This window comes from Schistocerca piceifrons, chromosome 3 (genome assembly GCF_021461385.2).
Source record: "Schistocerca piceifrons isolate TAMUIC-IGC-003096 chromosome 3, iqSchPice1.1, whole genome shotgun sequence".
NCBI classification, from domain to species: Eukaryota; Metazoa; Arthropoda; class Insecta; order Orthoptera; family Acrididae; genus Schistocerca; species Schistocerca piceifrons.
Genome location: NC_060140.1, coordinates 120,422,760 through 120,439,812, shown reverse-complemented (window position 1 = coordinate 120,439,812; position 17,053 = coordinate 120,422,760). Strand labels below are relative to the sequence as shown.

General features: G+C 43.1%; 1 protein-coding gene across 1 annotated transcript in view; it reads right to left on the bottom strand.

Moving 5' to 3' along the window:
- The window catches only part of LOC124788447 (solute carrier family 22 member 7-like), a 239,255-nt gene extending 222,772 nt beyond the window's left edge, over window positions 1-16,483 (bottom strand). The window contains exon 1 of the mRNA XM_047255719.1: window positions 16,379-16,483. Within this exon, the coding sequence (XP_047111675.1) occupies window positions 16,379-16,483 (105 nt within the window). The remainder of the gene's footprint in view (window positions 1-16,378) is intronic.
- Window positions 16,484-17,053: the final 570 nt, after the last annotated feature.

Here is a 17,053-nt window from a genome sequence, read left to right as displayed (position 1 = left end):
TTCTTCACGATTGAAACGATCGATATGAATAATTCTTTTTTTGTTTTGTTCATTACGGTCTTGGACCTGAAACATCCAGTCTGTGTTTGGCAGCACAGATTGTATGTTCCACATGTTCGTGCACAAGGTGTTTGTCAGCACAGTTATTCATCTGGAGATGCTCTTCAAGCGCAGATAATTCTGGGATTTTATTTCTTTATTTTTATTTTTATTTATTTTGCACTGTTATATTTCTGGTCCTTCTGTCTCATCTGGGTTTTAGGCTGGCAAGGGCGAAGTTATAAATATATTTTTTATTTTTGTACTCTTTATCATCTTTCTGTTTTATTGTTTTTTGTCTTTCTTTTTTTTTCATTTTTAAATGATTTTTCAGAAGTAATGGCTTAGTTTCATCTTCCAGATGTAGCAACTTGGCTAAAAGTTCTTCTTTCTGTGGTATGTTTCAAAACGTGCTACAACACACAAGCTTACAATAGAAGTTTTGCATTCATATTTCGTTTCTCAGCGCAAATTTTATTTCGAGCAGATTGCACATCTATGCCATAGTCACCATTGTATTGATTCCAAATCTATTTCGTTTCTAAGGAATGAATTCTTTAAAACATAAGAGACCTTTGAACAATAATAGGGTCTCACCGACACAGAGCTTGACTGGATTATAAGAACTGTGGAACGCCTTACAAACTACATCATTTTTCGAATTTTAAACAAACTGTTATCTCCACGATTGACAGAATTGTCACCAAAATTCACCATTCTCAAAAGTGACTTAAAGCGGTCACGGGACATAACTTCGTCGAAAATTGGAGTGCTCAGATGCACTGGGTGTCTCACTCAAACCTCCCTGATTTCAAGGATCCAGGAGAGAAAAACCACAGTAGATACGACAGTGAAAAAATGCACCACATTGTAGTGTATCTCAAAGAAATTATATTCCCGCGCTAGAAGTGCGAAGTATTGTCGCCAGAGTGCATCATGGTCACATAAAGTGAAAAGTGGCGACTCCACAGCAGCACACGCAAGCATTACTGTGGTTTGCAGAAACAAAATCACCGATTACTGTGCAAATAAATTATCTTCGTGTGTATAAATGTGATCCACGTGATGTGAAAACACTTAAGAAATGCTATAGGAAGTTTCTGGCAACAGAAAGTGTTCTGAAACATTCTGGCAGTGCACATCAGTGTTTCAGAAGAGACAGTGGAGGACATCAGACAAACGTTTCTCAGAAGCCCACGTAAGTCAGTTGATCAAACATCTAGGCAACTTGATGTACCTCGATCAACATTGCTTACAAAGTGCAAATTATGCAACATCTGACGCCGAACGACAAACCACGCCGACAACAATTTGCTGCGGATATGCTGCAGCATAATGATATGGATGCCAGCTTCCTGGAAAGATGTTTATTCCCAGATTGAGCAACCTTTCATATATCAGGAAGGGTTAATAGGCATAACGTTCGAATTTGGGGTTCGCAAAATCCTCACGTTGTCATTCAACATGTTCGTCATAGCTCTAAACTAAACGTCTGGTGCGGGCTAGTGCACGACAGGATTGTTGGACCGCTCTTCTTTGCGGAACAAACAGTGAATGGGTCAGTGTATCTGGACATGTTGGAGCACTTTGTGTACCCTCAGATACAAGACTTGCAACCCAACATCATTTTTCAGCAAGATGACGCTCCGCCGCATTGGTCAACAGCTGTTCGCAAGTTCCTGGATAGGAAATTTCCCAATCGTTGGATCGGACGCGGAGAACTCATTGCCTGGCCACCACGTTCACCCAACAGTACGCCGCTTGATTTCTTCCTGTGGGGATTCGTGAAGGACCGCGTGTATGCGACCAAAGTGGACAATATTCCTACGTTGCGACGTCGTATCACTAATTAGATTGCACCAATAACAGAGGAAATGTTACAAAGCGCTTGGCAAGAAATTGAATATAGATTCGATATTCTTCGTGCTACAAATGTTTCACATGTACAGGTGTAATGATGATAAATAAATGAATTCTTTGAGATGCTCTACAATGTGGTGCATTTTTCATTGTCATATCTGCTGTGGTTTTTTTATCCTAGGCCTTTGAAATCAGGGAGGTTTGAGTTGGATATCCTGTACGTCTCTGAACTAATATTCTCTTATTCCCAACTGTTTCACACGGGCCGTAAGAAGCCGAACACCAATGGAGCAATACAGCTCCTCAAAACCAGTATCTTTCTAGGTGCACAGTGTAGAATGAACTGATTTCGACGTTTTTGCCATTGTGAAAGTGTAAAATCGTTTCAAGTACTATAAATTTAATCAGATTTTCTGACTGAAATAGCATGGAAAAGCATATAACGCATGAATCAGTCGCTAGTTGGCAATTACGTCCTGAAGATGAGTCATTAAATGCATGTAGTGTTGAACTGAAATCACGCTTTTGCAGTCGAATTTGTCACTATGGTGTGGTATTTTACTGATCGATTCGCTTGGTGTGGGTTCCTGTAGTCATGTCCTAGTTCATGAACCACGGGCAACGTTTGAGTGGCCAAGTAAGTGGTCCCGACAGTCGGGATACCAGTTACTTTGGATTAAGGCTGGGCATCTCGCACATATTCTGAGTCGTGGTCACCTTTGTGCTCATATGGCAAAGACTACCAAATCCACCGGTTAGTCCCTCAACCGTTAGGGGTAAAACCCAATGGGACTCGGGGCAAGTAAGGCTAGCAACCTGCTTCCCTGGTACTTTAAATATGATGCTGGCAACAATCAGAGCAGAATGCCTCAGGCCTTTGGAGGTGACGGAGTCCCACCTCTAACTGACAAACCAGGGACTCCTAAGATACGACTTGGCAAACAAATGGTAATGGGATGGGGAGTTATTAATATCAATGGGGGCTACTCTGGGAAGAAGGTAGAGCTGGCAGAGGCTGCAAGTAAGATGGGGCTGGACGTTTTAGCTGTTAGTGACATTCGGGTAAGGGGTGAGAAAGAAGAGGAAGTGGGAGAATACAAGGTCTATCTGTCAGGAGTCAAAGCAGGAATAGCACAATGGGGTGTAGGGCTTTACATCAGGAAAGAAATGGAACACAGCGTAGTTGCAATAAGATATGTAAACAAACGACTGATGTCGTTAGATTTGACATTGTATAGCAAGAAAATTAGGATTGTGTCAGTATATTCGCATTGTGAAGGGGCAGATCAAGATAAGATGGATAGTTTTTATGAGGCACTCAGTGATGTAGTTGTTAGAGTAAAGGACAAGGACAGTGTTCTGCTCGTGGGTGATTTTAACGCCAGGATTGGAAATCGAACAGAAGGGTATGAAAAGGTTATGGGTAAATTTGGAGAGGATATGGAGGCCAACAGGAACGGGAAACAACTCTTGGATTTCTGTGCCAGTATGGGCTTAGTAATCACAAACTCAATTTTTAAACATAAGAACATTCATCGGTATACTTGGGAAGGCAGGGGAACCAGATCAGTCATTGACTATATAATAACAGATCAGGAATTCAGGAAGGCTATGAGGGACACACGTGTATTCAGGGGATTCTTTGACGACACTGATCATTATTTAATCTGCAGTGAAATTGGGATTGTGAGGCCGAAAGTGCAGGAGGTCAGGTCCATATGTAGGAGGATAAGAGTAGAGAATCTTCAGGATAAGGAAATCAGACACAAGTACATAACAGCGATCTCAGAAAGGTACCAGTTAGTTGAATGTAGTCAATTAAAGTCATTGGAAAAGGAATGGACAAGGTACAGGGACACAGTGCTAGAGGTGGCTAAAGAATGTCTTGGAACAGTAGTGTGTAAAAGTAGGATGAAGCAGACAGCTTGGTGGAATGACACAGTCAAGGCAGCCTGTAAAAGGAAAAAGAAGGCGTATCAAAAATGGCTACATACTAGAACTCAGGTATACAGAGAAAGTTATGTTGAGCAAAGAAACAAAGCCAAACAGATGATTGCAGCATCCAAGAAGAAATCTTGGAAAGACTTTGGAAACAGGTTGGAGACTATGGGTCAAGCTGCTGGAAAACCATTCTGGAGTGTAATTAGCAATCTTCGAAAGGGAGGTAAGAAGGAAATGACAAGTATTTTGGACAGGTCAGGAAAACTGCTGGTGAATACTGTGGATGCCTTGGGTAGATGGAGGGAATATTTTGAAGAGTTGCTCAATGTGGGTGAAAATAAGATCAGTAATGTTTCAGATTTCGAGGTAGAATGGGATAGGAATGATGATGAAAAAGGATCACATTTGAGGAAGCGGAGAAAATGGTCAATAGATTGCAGTGCAATAAAGCAGCTGGGGCGGATGAAATTAAGTCGGTACTCCTCAAATACAGTGGAATGTCAGGCCTTAAATGGCTACACAGGATAATTGAAATGGCCTGGGAGTCGGGATAGGTTCCATCAGACTGGACAAAAGCAATAATCACACCAATCTTTAAACATGGAAACAGAAAAGATTGCAACAACTACAGAGGTATCTCTTTAATCAGCGTTGTGGGTCTTCTCATGTATTGTTGAAAGGAAAGTGCGAGTATTAGTTGAGGACCAATTGGATAAAAATCAGTGTGGGTTTAGGCCTCTTAGAGGTTGTCAGGACCAGATCTTTAGCTTACGGCAAATAATGGAGAAGTGTTATGAGTGGAACAGGGAATTGTATCTATGCTTTATAGATATAGAAAAGGCATATGACCGGGTTCCTAGGACGAAGTTATTGTCTGTTCTACGAGATTATGGAATAGGAGGCAAACTTTTGCAAGCAATTAAAGGTCTTTACATGGATAGTCAGGCAGCAGTTAGAGTTGACGGTGAATTGAGTTCATGGTTCAGAGTAGTTTCAGGGGTAAGACAAGGCTGCAACCTGTCTCCACTGTTGTTCATGTTATTTATGGATCATATGTTGAAAACAGTAGACTGGCTGGGTGAGATTAAAATATGTGAACACAAAATAAGCAGTCTTGCATATGCGGATGACTTAGTTGTGATGGCAGATTCGATTGAAAGTTTGCAAAGTAATATTTCAGAGCTAGATCAGAAACGTAAGGACTATGGTATGAAGATTAGCATCTCCAAAACGAAAGTAATGTCAGTGAGAAAGAAATATAAACTGATTGAGTGCCAAATAGGAGGAACAAAGTTAGAACAGGTGGACGGTTTCAAGTACTTAGGATGCATAGTCTCACAGGATGGCAGCATAGTGAAAGAACTGGAAGCGAGGTGTAGCAAAGCTAATGCAGGGAGCGCTCAGCTACGATCTACTCTCTTCTGCAAGAAGGAAGTCAGTACCAAGACTAAGTTATCTGTGCACCGCTCAATCTTCCGACCATCTTTGTTGTATGGGGGCGAAAGCTGGGTGGATTCAGGTTACCTTATCAACAAGGTTGAGGTTACGGATATGAAAGTAGCTAGGATGATTGCAGGTACTAGTAGATGGGAACAATGGCAGGAGGGTGTCCACAATGAGGAAATCAAAGAAAAACTGGGAATGAACTCTGTAGATGTAGCAGTCAGGGCGAACAGGCTTAGATGGTGGGGTCATGTTACACGCATGGGAGAAGCAAGGTTACCCAAGAGACTCATGGGTTCAGCAGTAGAGGGTAGGAGGAGTCGGGACAGACCAAGGAGAAGGTACCTGGATTCGGTTAAGAATGATTTTGAAGTAATAGGTTTAACTTCAGAAGAGGCACCAATGTTAGCGCTGAATAGGGGATCATGGAGGAATTTTATAAGGGGGCTATGGTCCAGACTGAACGCTGAAAGGCATAATCAGTCTTAAACGATGATGATGATGATGATGATGATGATGATTCGCATTCACTTTCAGAATTCGAAGAGGAACAATACTGATGAGCTCTACTAGGTGAAGTACGTGGACGCGTATCACTAAGAGATTCTTCAGAAGAATCGTCATCATCACTACAGTCATTGAAGATGCCACAGTCATTGTCACTGCCACTCCTTGTGCGTGTCTGCGGTATCTCTTAGTTCGTGCAGGCACGCCGGCGTACCATTTGTTTGTGGACCTCAAAAGCGAGAGCGCTCTAAAAATCGTGATAAATAGGCAGGAACCTAAACAACACCACAGAAGCAGAATACAGACGATCACACCAACCAGCTGACATGAATGTCAAACAGCAACTGTGAATGTTTCCAGAATGAGATTTTCACTCTGCAGCGGAGTGTGCGCTGATATGAAACTTCCTGGCAGATTAAAACTGTGTGCCCGACCGAGACTCGAACTCGGGACCTTTGCCTTTCGCGGGCAAGTGCTCTACCATCTGAGATACCGAAGCACGACTCACGCCCGGTCCTCACAGCTTTACTTCTGGCAGTATCTGCCAGTAACTGTGAAATCCGACGGAAATAGCGCCGAGCGGCTACAGACGTCCTCAGGACCACAGGTAGCGGAAGCAGCTGAACGGTAAATGCCGCCATTAGGGCTCAGGGTAACGGCCCAGGCCGCGGCGGTGAATGCCGTCTGTAGAGCCTACGGGAATTCCCTTTGCAGTGGAAAGGTGGTGCGTGGTGGGATTTCGCGTCAGGTCTTGGAACATCATTTAGTAGAAATAGTTACTTTCCCCTGAATATGTATTTAGAAACAGATATTTAGCTTAGCCGATGCCTGCTTGTTGTTTGCTGTTGTGTTTGCGAGAAATTTTGCAACAATGTTGTCAAGACGCGAGCTAAGTGAAAACTTTGATTTGTTTTACTTGAGTTCGTATTTAATATAAAGACAAGTTGCATTCAGATCAGTTACAGTTCAGTTCAAATTAGGTTCTGTTTAGCCAAAGGCTAGCGTACTAGTTTAGGTTGCATAACAGTTTGTGGTTACATACGCTACGTGATCAAAAGTATCCGGACACCCCCCAAAACATACGTTTTTCAGCTTAGGTGTATTGTGCTGCCACCTACTGCCAGGTACTTCATATCAGCGACCTCAGTAGTCATTAGACATCGTGAGAGAGCAGAATGGGGCGCTCCATGGAACTCGCGGACCTCGAACGTGGCCAGGTGATTGGGTGTCACTTGTGTTACACGGCTGTACGCGAGATTTTCACACTCCTAAACATACCTAGGTCCACTGTTTCCGATGTGATAGTGAAGTGGAAACGTGGAGGGACACATACAGCACGAAATCGTACCGGCCGACCACATCTGTTGACTGACAAGAGGCCGCCAACGGTTGAAGAGGGTCGTAATGTGTAATAGGCAGACATCTATCCAGACCATCACATAGGAATTCCAAACAGCATCAGGATCCACTGCACGTACTATGACAGTTAAGCGGGAGGTGAGATAACTTGGATTTCATGGTTGAGCGGCTGCTCATAAGCGACACATAAGGCCGGTAAATGACAAACGACGCCTCGCTTGGTGTAAGCAGCGTAAACAGTGGATGATTGAACAGTGAAAAAACGTTGTGTGGAATGACGAATTACGGTACACAATGTGGCGTTCCGATGTCAGGGTGTGGGTATGGCGAATGCCCGGTGAACGTCATCTGCCAGCGTGTGTAGTGCCAACTGTAAATTTCGGAGGCTGTGGTGTTATGGTGTGGTCGTGTTTATCATGGAGGGGCTTGCACTCCTTTTTGTTTTGCGTGGAACTGTCATAGTACAGTCCTACGTCGATGTTCTAAGCAACTTCTTGCTTCCCACTGTTGACGAGCGATTCGGGAATGGCCATTGCATCTTTCAACACAATCGAGCACCTGTTCATAATGCACGGCCTGTGGCGGAGTGGTTACACGACAATAACATTCCTGTAACAGACTGGCCTGCACAGAGTCCTGACCTGAATCCTATGGAACACCTTTGGGATGTTCTGGAACGCCGACTCCGTACCAGGCCTCACCGACCGACATCGATATCTCTCCTCAGTACAGCACTCCGTGAAGATTGGTCTGCTATTCCCCAAGAAACCTCCCGTCACCTGATTCAACGTATTCCTGCGAAAGTGGAAACGGTCTTCAAGGCAAAGGGTCAGCTAACACAATATTGAATACCAGCATTACCGATGGAGGGCGCCTCGAACTTGTAAGTCATTTTCAACCAGGTGTCCGGACACTTTTGATTACATAGTGTGGTTTTGGTAATACATACACTTTTATAGAGGGAGAAGTAAATTTCGGCTAAATTTCAGACAGGTACAAATATAGTAGGGAGGTTACAATTGTAGTTCGTTTACCCATTCTATAGTTAGGTAATATGCTCCGACGTGTGTTCCTTTGAGTCGCAGTGACAAAGCACCAGAACTGGTTTTAGGTTTATACCTACAGTCATCATTTCTGACTGTGTTTTCTCTTTTACTCTGGAAATTAAGCGAACAGCAAAGCTAAATGGGAATATTGTGTGTTTCTGTAATGTTAGTACCAACATTAGACTGTTGTTTATTTACAGTGTTTCACTTACACAATCATGATTTCGGCTTTAAAGTGCCATTATCAATGAATCTTAGACAATGTGTCTAATAGTGTATTTTAATACGACAGTATGCCACCCAAGGCAATTTATAACACTTAAAACACTTGATAATAGCACTTTCAAGCCGAACTCGTGATTGTGTAAGTGTAAATGTAACACTGTAAATAAACAACAGTCTAAAGGCGGTACTGACTTTAAAGAAATATATTATGACTGTAGCACCGCACTATGAAAAAAAAATTATTAAATATTGTGAGTGGCGAACATCCAGTGCTTTCACCTTTTCAACTCACCATTTAAAAAATAGTGAAAATGAGCGAAATAAAAGTTTCTAAATAACAATAGCTTCTTATTTTTAACACCTGCCCATTCATCGACAACTATCGTGATATTTGACGATTTAGCTTCGCAGTGTGACCCAAAACTTCTCGACATGTCATTTCAAGTTCAAACATGTTGTGGTGTAACCGCCAGACACCACACTTGCTAGGTGGTAGCCTTTAAATCGGCCGCGGTCCGTTAGTATACGTCGGACCCGCGTGTCGCCACTGTTAGTGATTGCAGACCAGGCGCCGCCACACGGTAGGTCTAGTCTAGAGAGACTCCCTAGCACTCGCCCAGTTGTACAGCCGACTTTGCTAGCAATGGTTCACTGTCTACATATGCTCTCATTTGCCGAGACGACAGTTTAGCATAGCCTTCAGCTACGTCATTTGCTACGACCTAGCAAGGCGCCATATTCAGTTACTGCAAGTCATATCTTCTGAACAGATAATATTGTGACTCATGTACCGTAAAGAACGACGTTCATCATTAATGGATTAAAGTTAAGTATCAAACTAATTCCGTCCACTTTCTGAATTCTAATTCCTTGTCATGTTCCAGACCTCAAGTCAGTACAGTCCTTCCCTCCTCACGCCAGCCTGCGTGAGCTAAAACGCGTGCATTTCGGCCTCCTCTAGTAACACGGTGTTGGCTCTTCTGCCAACACAACACATGTCACACCTAACTGCTGGTGTGTAACAACTGGACAATTAACGTCTCTTCGTGTTTAGACAACGATGATCTGTGGAGGACTCGATTCCCAATTGACACTTAACTCTTCGTCACGTTATTTGTAGTTCAAACATACACGTATCTCGCTACTGACGAAAGAAACGGATGTTTAAGGTCCATTCGTGGCTACAAAACAACGACGGTTGATGCTGGGATCGAATACCGGGAAGACAGAAATTCCATTTGTCTCGTCATTCCAGTTTCAGAACCCTAGATACTTCTGAGAAAATTCTACATCTGACTGTGCTTATGCGATTAGGCGGTGGTTCACACAAAACTTAAAGCTAATTTCAAGTTGTTACTTGCGAATGACACCACATTCAACATTCTTTGTTGTTAGTTAACAGGGAATAAAGTTGCTGGATACTAATCCTAGTCCATACAAATATTTTCAGCATATAATTTCAAACTCATATTTACTAACTAATACTAATTAACAATGAGGTGTACACGGTTTCTTTGTCCGAAACAGCAATGAAAATTATTCCGATGTACCAGTCTCGGTCACGTAAAACAGCTTCTCGTAGTTGCACTGCCTATTAGGGCTGTGTTTGAATCCAGAACCAGAACAAAACACTTAACGTGCTTTAAAGTTCACATGCACAACCCGCTACTCATGAATAACTTCGGCTTTCAGTGTCAGATTGTGGCAGATAATAAGAGCTCTTGATGACTTTCCACGTACCGTCATGAGTACAGTGAAATTACTAGTGATACGTTGTTGGTGGTAATGATAGACCGCTTGACGCTGTTAATTGTGGTTTTATAACTAATTAACTCATTAACAAGCTTGCACAAAAGCACTCAACAGGTGAATGGCGGTTAATAGGTGTTTTTAAATAAACTTTTAGAGAGCAAGAATACTTGTATTACCATGCAATTTTCATTCACATAGTATAGAAAAATCCTTTATTCGCAAATGAATTTAGTTTCGAGCAAGCATTATGGAATAATTTTTCATCACATGGCAGGGATGGTACAGCAGCAAGTAATACACGATGAAGATACAAACAGCCAGTCTTGGTTGCAGGGATGTATTTATTATTTATATATCTGTGACGCGTATCACCTGATTCAGGCATCTTGAGGTGAACCTACACAAAAAATTATACGTTTCGTTAGAAGCGGTATGACCGTATTTGCCAAAACTGGAGTTACCAGCAAGTAACTGTGATACGACTTACTGAATACTGGATGGTGTTAAGTACGCTGGATACTGAACGTACAGAGTTAACCTTGTCAAAAATGGCTCTGAGCACTATGGGACTTAACATCTATGGTCATCAGTCCCCTAGAACTTGGAACTACTTAAACCTAACTAACCTAAGGACATCACACAACACCCAGTCATCACGAGGAAATTAACCTTGTCAGGTATTTGGAAACATTGCGAGGCGGTGAACAAGTAACAAGAACGGAATGTAGACAAAAAGACGCACCTGCTGACCTGCTTTGTCATAAATGGAGACCTGAATGGAGAAACATCCCAAGTCGCACTTTGGTCAGTTTTCACTTTTAATATGAAATTGAATGCACATGCCTAGAGCCACGTCCCTTCAGAGAAGAACTTTCCAAGTCCAGCTCTTTCTCCTTAAAATGGCACAATACATTTTCAAATGAATGAAATAACATCCCAAGTCCATGGACTTGGGCAGATTTTCTACTCAGTAATACCTTGTAAGTCACATTCAGTTTTCAGTACCTCATAGCTGCTCCAACAATAAATAGAAAAATATTGTTTTTCAACAATGGGCCGGCTTACTATACACTGCATTGTAGACATTTTATATGTTTTACTATCCTCTCACTTTCCATGAAGCCTGTGTAGTGAATGCATCATTTGAGAAAGTCAGTATACTTTCCATTTTAATATGGAGGTTGTTTCAAGAGGTGGCGATTGAAGCTTGTGGTAAAAAAACGTAAAATTCGTGATAAGTGGAAAAAAATGTGGAGAAATAAAAGCGCGATGCAGGAGAAGAATATACCACACATACAGGAGAAATACGTCTGGGTCGAAAAACAGGCCCTAACTGCAAGTACAGAAGAAAATGTTGCGATTTGTTCACTGAGGGAGAAAAATCAGCTATTGTACGTATTTTTAATTGTTTTGCTGTGGAAAACAATCAAGATGTCCAATTATGTGGGTTGATATATCCTACTGCTGTTTCCTGTCGAAACCCCCCTGCAGACGAACGTTCCCATAAAACCTTTACAATGAAATATAAGGTACGTAAAATGTTAGTGATTTTTTTTATATTTACGTCCACGATCAAACACAGTTCTCTGTTTATGAATTTATGAACTCTTATATAAAATACCATGAATTCCATGGTCAGCAGTCGTTATTCGATTGCTCTCGTTCAAACAATTGTCATCTCGTAGCTCTTTACACTTCTGCACTAAAACGAGTTTCATACCAGTTGTCGGGAATTACCATCAGGTAGCTTTATGTATTACGAGTGTTACTAATTGTTGTGTGATTTTAAAAGTCTTTCTACTTTTTTTGTGATAGCCTACAAGCATAGAGTGGAGAAGGAGCTGCATTAAATATGTGATTTAGTGTTCAATTTTCGTAGTATATATTTACATTCGGTGAAGAAGCCTTTTTTTTTCTTGTGTAGTACCCGATCCACAGTCTCGAGGAGATTGGTAGCCTAGTCGAGAGGTACCACAACGAACAGCCTCCTTCGCAGCCATCATCTAAGTACATGAAAAATCAGATTTTGTAGTATATTTAGAGACAAACCTTCCAGTTATTATTTTTTCTGTTGTTCACACTGCAGCACCTGTGGCTCAACAGAATCATAATGGGATGCTGTAGGAGGACCAGCTTCCAGAACCCGAGTTCGCCGTGTCGAACTGAGTGCACAAAATGGCGCTTGAGATAGGCTACTGCGAACCCAATGCCTGACTGGGTGTTGTATGTCACATATGATACAGACATCTGGAATGAGATATCGTCTTGGAGAGATTGGTAATTTGGTAATTATTATTACACAGGATGGTTAATTGATAGTGACTGTTCCAAATGTCTCAGGAAATAAGCATGAAACGGAAATCAGATGGCGCTATGGTTGGCCTGCTAGATGGCGCTGCCATAGGTCAAACGGATATCAACTACATTTTTTTAAATAGGAACCAAAATGGTTCGAATGGCTCTGAGCACTATGGGACTTAACAGCTGAGGTCATCAGTCTCCTAGAACTTAGAACTCCTTAAACCTAACTAACCTAAGGACATTACACACATCCATGCCCGAGGCAGGAATCGAACCAGCGACCGTAGCGGTCGCGCGGTTCCAGACTGAAGCGCCTAGAACCGCTCGGCCACACCGGCCAGCAAATAGGAACCCCCATTTTTTATTACATACTCATGTTGTAACACCCCACCCGTCACTTAGCTGGTTTTGGCGTGTGTTCACCCCAACTAATTGACTAACAGATCAACAAAGAGTGTAAAACTGCTGCAATATCGGATAACGCAAAAAAGTAATATGGCCCTGTGACTCCTGATTGAACTGCAGTGGCAGTGTTGACATTAATTGGTTCAGAATTGATCCCTTTTTAATTAAAAAGGGGTGCACATTGATGTTATATTCAGCTATTGAACGCCAGATGCAAATGTGAACATTAAATTAATTAAGAAATCGACTTGGGATTTCAATTACTTGATTGAAAACAGATGTAGTCGATTAGCACAAATTTATTTTAACTCACGACCTTCAATCATCACATTACATGACTCTCCTATGAGGCAGTGGTAATAAATTGCGTTTGCGTGGAGTAAAGCGCGATAAATCAAAAGTAATTCCTATCAACTGACCCAGGCGTAATGCAAAGTGCGAGAAGAATTCTACAATACACGGACCATGAAACCCTTGTGGAAACTTTGCCAACTTCATCCAACAAATTAATCAGTGGCCGGAGCGGGCGCAATATCACCGAATATCAGCGTGGCGAAGCGGCGTTGTTGTGTGGACGTCGGGCGACCTCATGGTGCTGCAAGGCTGCGCTCATCTATTCACTCCTAGCTATCTTGCTCAGTACATACCTGAACCAAAACTTTCTATCGCCAAGCTCAATCGTTCCATTTGCTAAGTCCTAAACTGCAGAGATGCTCACTCTTTCTCAGGCAAGCTGAGTAAAGAATGCCACGTCTGCACTCTAGGCAAGCTGGGAATGGAAGACCTCTACCAAGACTTCTGCCAGTCTGCTCTTCGCCTCGGTTTCCCCTCCAGCAAAATCACTTATACCAATTGTAGTGCAAGTCGCATTAATTATGCGTCGCTTTCCAGTGCTGACCAATGCATGCTCTGGGAAGTGAACAAATTCCCACAAAATTTCCCTTCCTCTCAACTTCTTCTATTCAGCTCCCCCCAGGCCACCCATCAAGGTTAGCATCTGCACAAACACCAAGTTTTCCGGAATTCTGACTCCCAGGAGAGTACCTCAAATTCCTTGGTCCTACGTTCCCATCAGAGGCTGGCGTATTTCATTCTGTCGCTCTTCACCTGATTTACTTCAGACTCTGCAGATCGTGAATTCAGTGTGAAGTTGCTATAGTCACGAACACGCATATTTTGACCTCTGTTGACTGCTCCACCGTAGCTTTGCGCGGCTTTGTCGCATGTTTCACACGAAATGGGCCGCCGGACATTTATCAACAGGCGTACAAGTTCTCTGTCTGTTTCCCGGCACACCAGCATGGAGTCGGGGTCAACCATCCCCTCACTGTCACTCATCTTAAGGCGGCTGCAGGCCATGCATCGTTACCGCTTTCTCAAGAGTTTGAGCCGCCCTAAACTGCCTATTGTCGCTTCCCTTCGCCGCTCCCCCGCCGGCCACGGTGGTCAACTCGAATACTTCCCTGGGGTAAACTAGCCTCCAGTAAATCGACGCTTTTCCACAAAGTTTTCATGTTGTGTGAATTACTTTAAAACCATCACCCGCCATTAATTATTCCGTCCATACTATACCCTCTACAAGAAACATTGTGCCTTGACAGTCATTTTTGTTCAGCCCTACTGTTCGCTCAAAGTGAGTTAGGTGATCTTTAATGACTTCATGTAAGGAACATAGTTCTTGCCCTCTTACAATGTAGTACGTAAAGAAATATGAATGTTTAAGTTGAACCACTTTTTTCGATTTGTGATAGATGGCGCTGTAATAGTCACAAGTACGGGGTATCACGTAACATTGCACCAGTGCGGACAGTATTTGCTTCATGATACATTACCTGTGTTCAAATGCACCGTTTACCAATTGCGGAAAAGGTCGATATCGTGTTGATGTATGGCTACTGTGATCAAAATGTCCAACACCTCGGTACCCTGGACGACACCATCCAAGTGCCCGAACCGTTCGCCACATAATTAAGTTATTGAATGAAACAGGAAGTGTTCAACCACATGTGAAACCCCAACCACGACCTGCAACAAATGATGATGCCCAAGTAGGTGCTTTAGCTGCTGTTGCGGCTAATCCACAAATCAGTAGCAGACAAATTGCACAAGAATGGGGAATCTCAACGACGTCGGTGTTGATAATGCTACATCAACATCGATTGCACCTGTACCATATTTCTATGCACGAGGAATTGCATGGCGACGACTTTGAACTTCGTGTAAAGTTTGCACCGGGCACAAGAGAAATTACAGGACGATGACAGATTTTTTGCACGCATTCTATAGAGTGACGAAGTGTCATTCACCAACAGCGGTAACGTAAACTGGCATAATATGCACTATTGGGCAACGGAAAATCCACGATGGCTGCGACAAGTGGAACATCAGCGACCTTGGCGGGTTAATGTATGGTGCGGCATTATGGGAGGAAGGATAATTGGCACCCATTTTATCGAAGTCAGTCTAAATGGTGCAATGTATGCTGATTTCCTACGTAATGTTCTACTGATGTTACTACAAGATGTTTCACTGCCTGACAGAATGGCGATGTACTTCCAACATGATGGATGTAGGGCACATAGCTGCCGTGCGTTTGAAGCAGTATCGAATAGCATATTTCATGACAGGTGGACTGGTCGTCGAAGCACCATACCATGGCCCGCACGTTCGCCGGGAAGTCGAAGTATATTTGCTATCGTGATCCACTAACAATGCCTGACAGCATGCGTCAGCGCATTGTCAATGCATCTGCGAACATTACAGAAGGCGAACTCCTCGCTGTTGAGAGGAATGTCGTTACACATAAGCCAAATGCATTGAGGTTGACAAATATCATTTTGAGCATTTATTGCATTAATGTGGTATTTACAGGTAATCACGCTGTAATAGCATGCGTTGTCAGAAATGATAAGTTCACAAAGGTACATGCATCACATTGGAACAACCGAAATAAAATGTTCAAACATACCTACGTTCTGTATTTTAATGTAAAATACCTATCTGTCACCAAGTGTTTGTCTAAAGTTGTGAGCCATATGTTTGTGTCTATTACAGCGCCGTCCATCACAAAGCGAAGAAAGTGGTCCAACTAAAAGATTCATATTTCTTTACGTACTACACGAATATGTAATAAAAATGGGGGTTCCTATTTTATAAATACGCAGTTGATATCCGTTTGACCTATGGCAGCGCCATCTAGCGGGCCAACCATGGCGCCATCTGGTTTCCCCCTTCAAGGTAGACAAGTTTCGTTCTTTGTAGTTTTTTCGTTTGGCGCTTATTTCGTGAGATATTTGGCTCAGTCACGATCAGTTGACCACCCTGTATATAATCAGTGTTCTGTCTTTCTTTCTTTGCAGTAACATCAGCAGTAGTAGTTGGCCTGCGAGTATACTTATTCTCTTTCCGTCTCTCTTCACAGCTACACCATCACTGTATGCTTTGATACGGGTGCAAATGCAGGCGTTAACACCATTGCAGTATCATCCCATCCAGCTTGCCTCACTCTGCAGGAGGAGGCTTTCAGCTGCATGACTAAATGCCTGCATAGCTGCTATATCCCCCGCCGTCCACACAGGTGCTGGAGCCCTCACAACCTCCACCATCCCCGCTGCCTCCGTTGCCGCCACCCCACTCTGGGGTCCACTGCCGCAACATCGATCTTGAGCAAGGGTTGCCGCTGACGGTACATCCCACCGACCTGCATCCCCTCAGCTCGGCTGCTCTCGTTGGAGTGACAACACGTCACCAGCTGCAGCAGCGGCTGCTGGTGCAACTCGCCATCCTGCTTCGACTCAATCCGTGTGCTCGTCTCGGGGCCATGAAGACCGGCAGCAGCCAACAACTAGTCGTAGTCTTTCTGTCGTTGGAAACATTAGTCTCCCCGTCTAATAGCGATCAGTACCAGTTTAGTAACGCCACACAAGAATTGAACTACGCAGTGAGTGAGGATGATTTTGATGAGTGAATCTCATTTTCGCGAACTGAGAACTCGGCAGAGGGTACAATGACCCTGTAGGGTTTCTAAGAGCATGCCTCCCCCGTAGGAGAGAGAGCTCATTCGCCTTATTAATCATCTGCCGTAAGCCTCCATTCTTGTGCTGCGAGCTCACGCATCCCAACCAACGAGGTGGTGCTGCAAAGGCGACCAGCATCACCACCATCTGCGGGAGAAT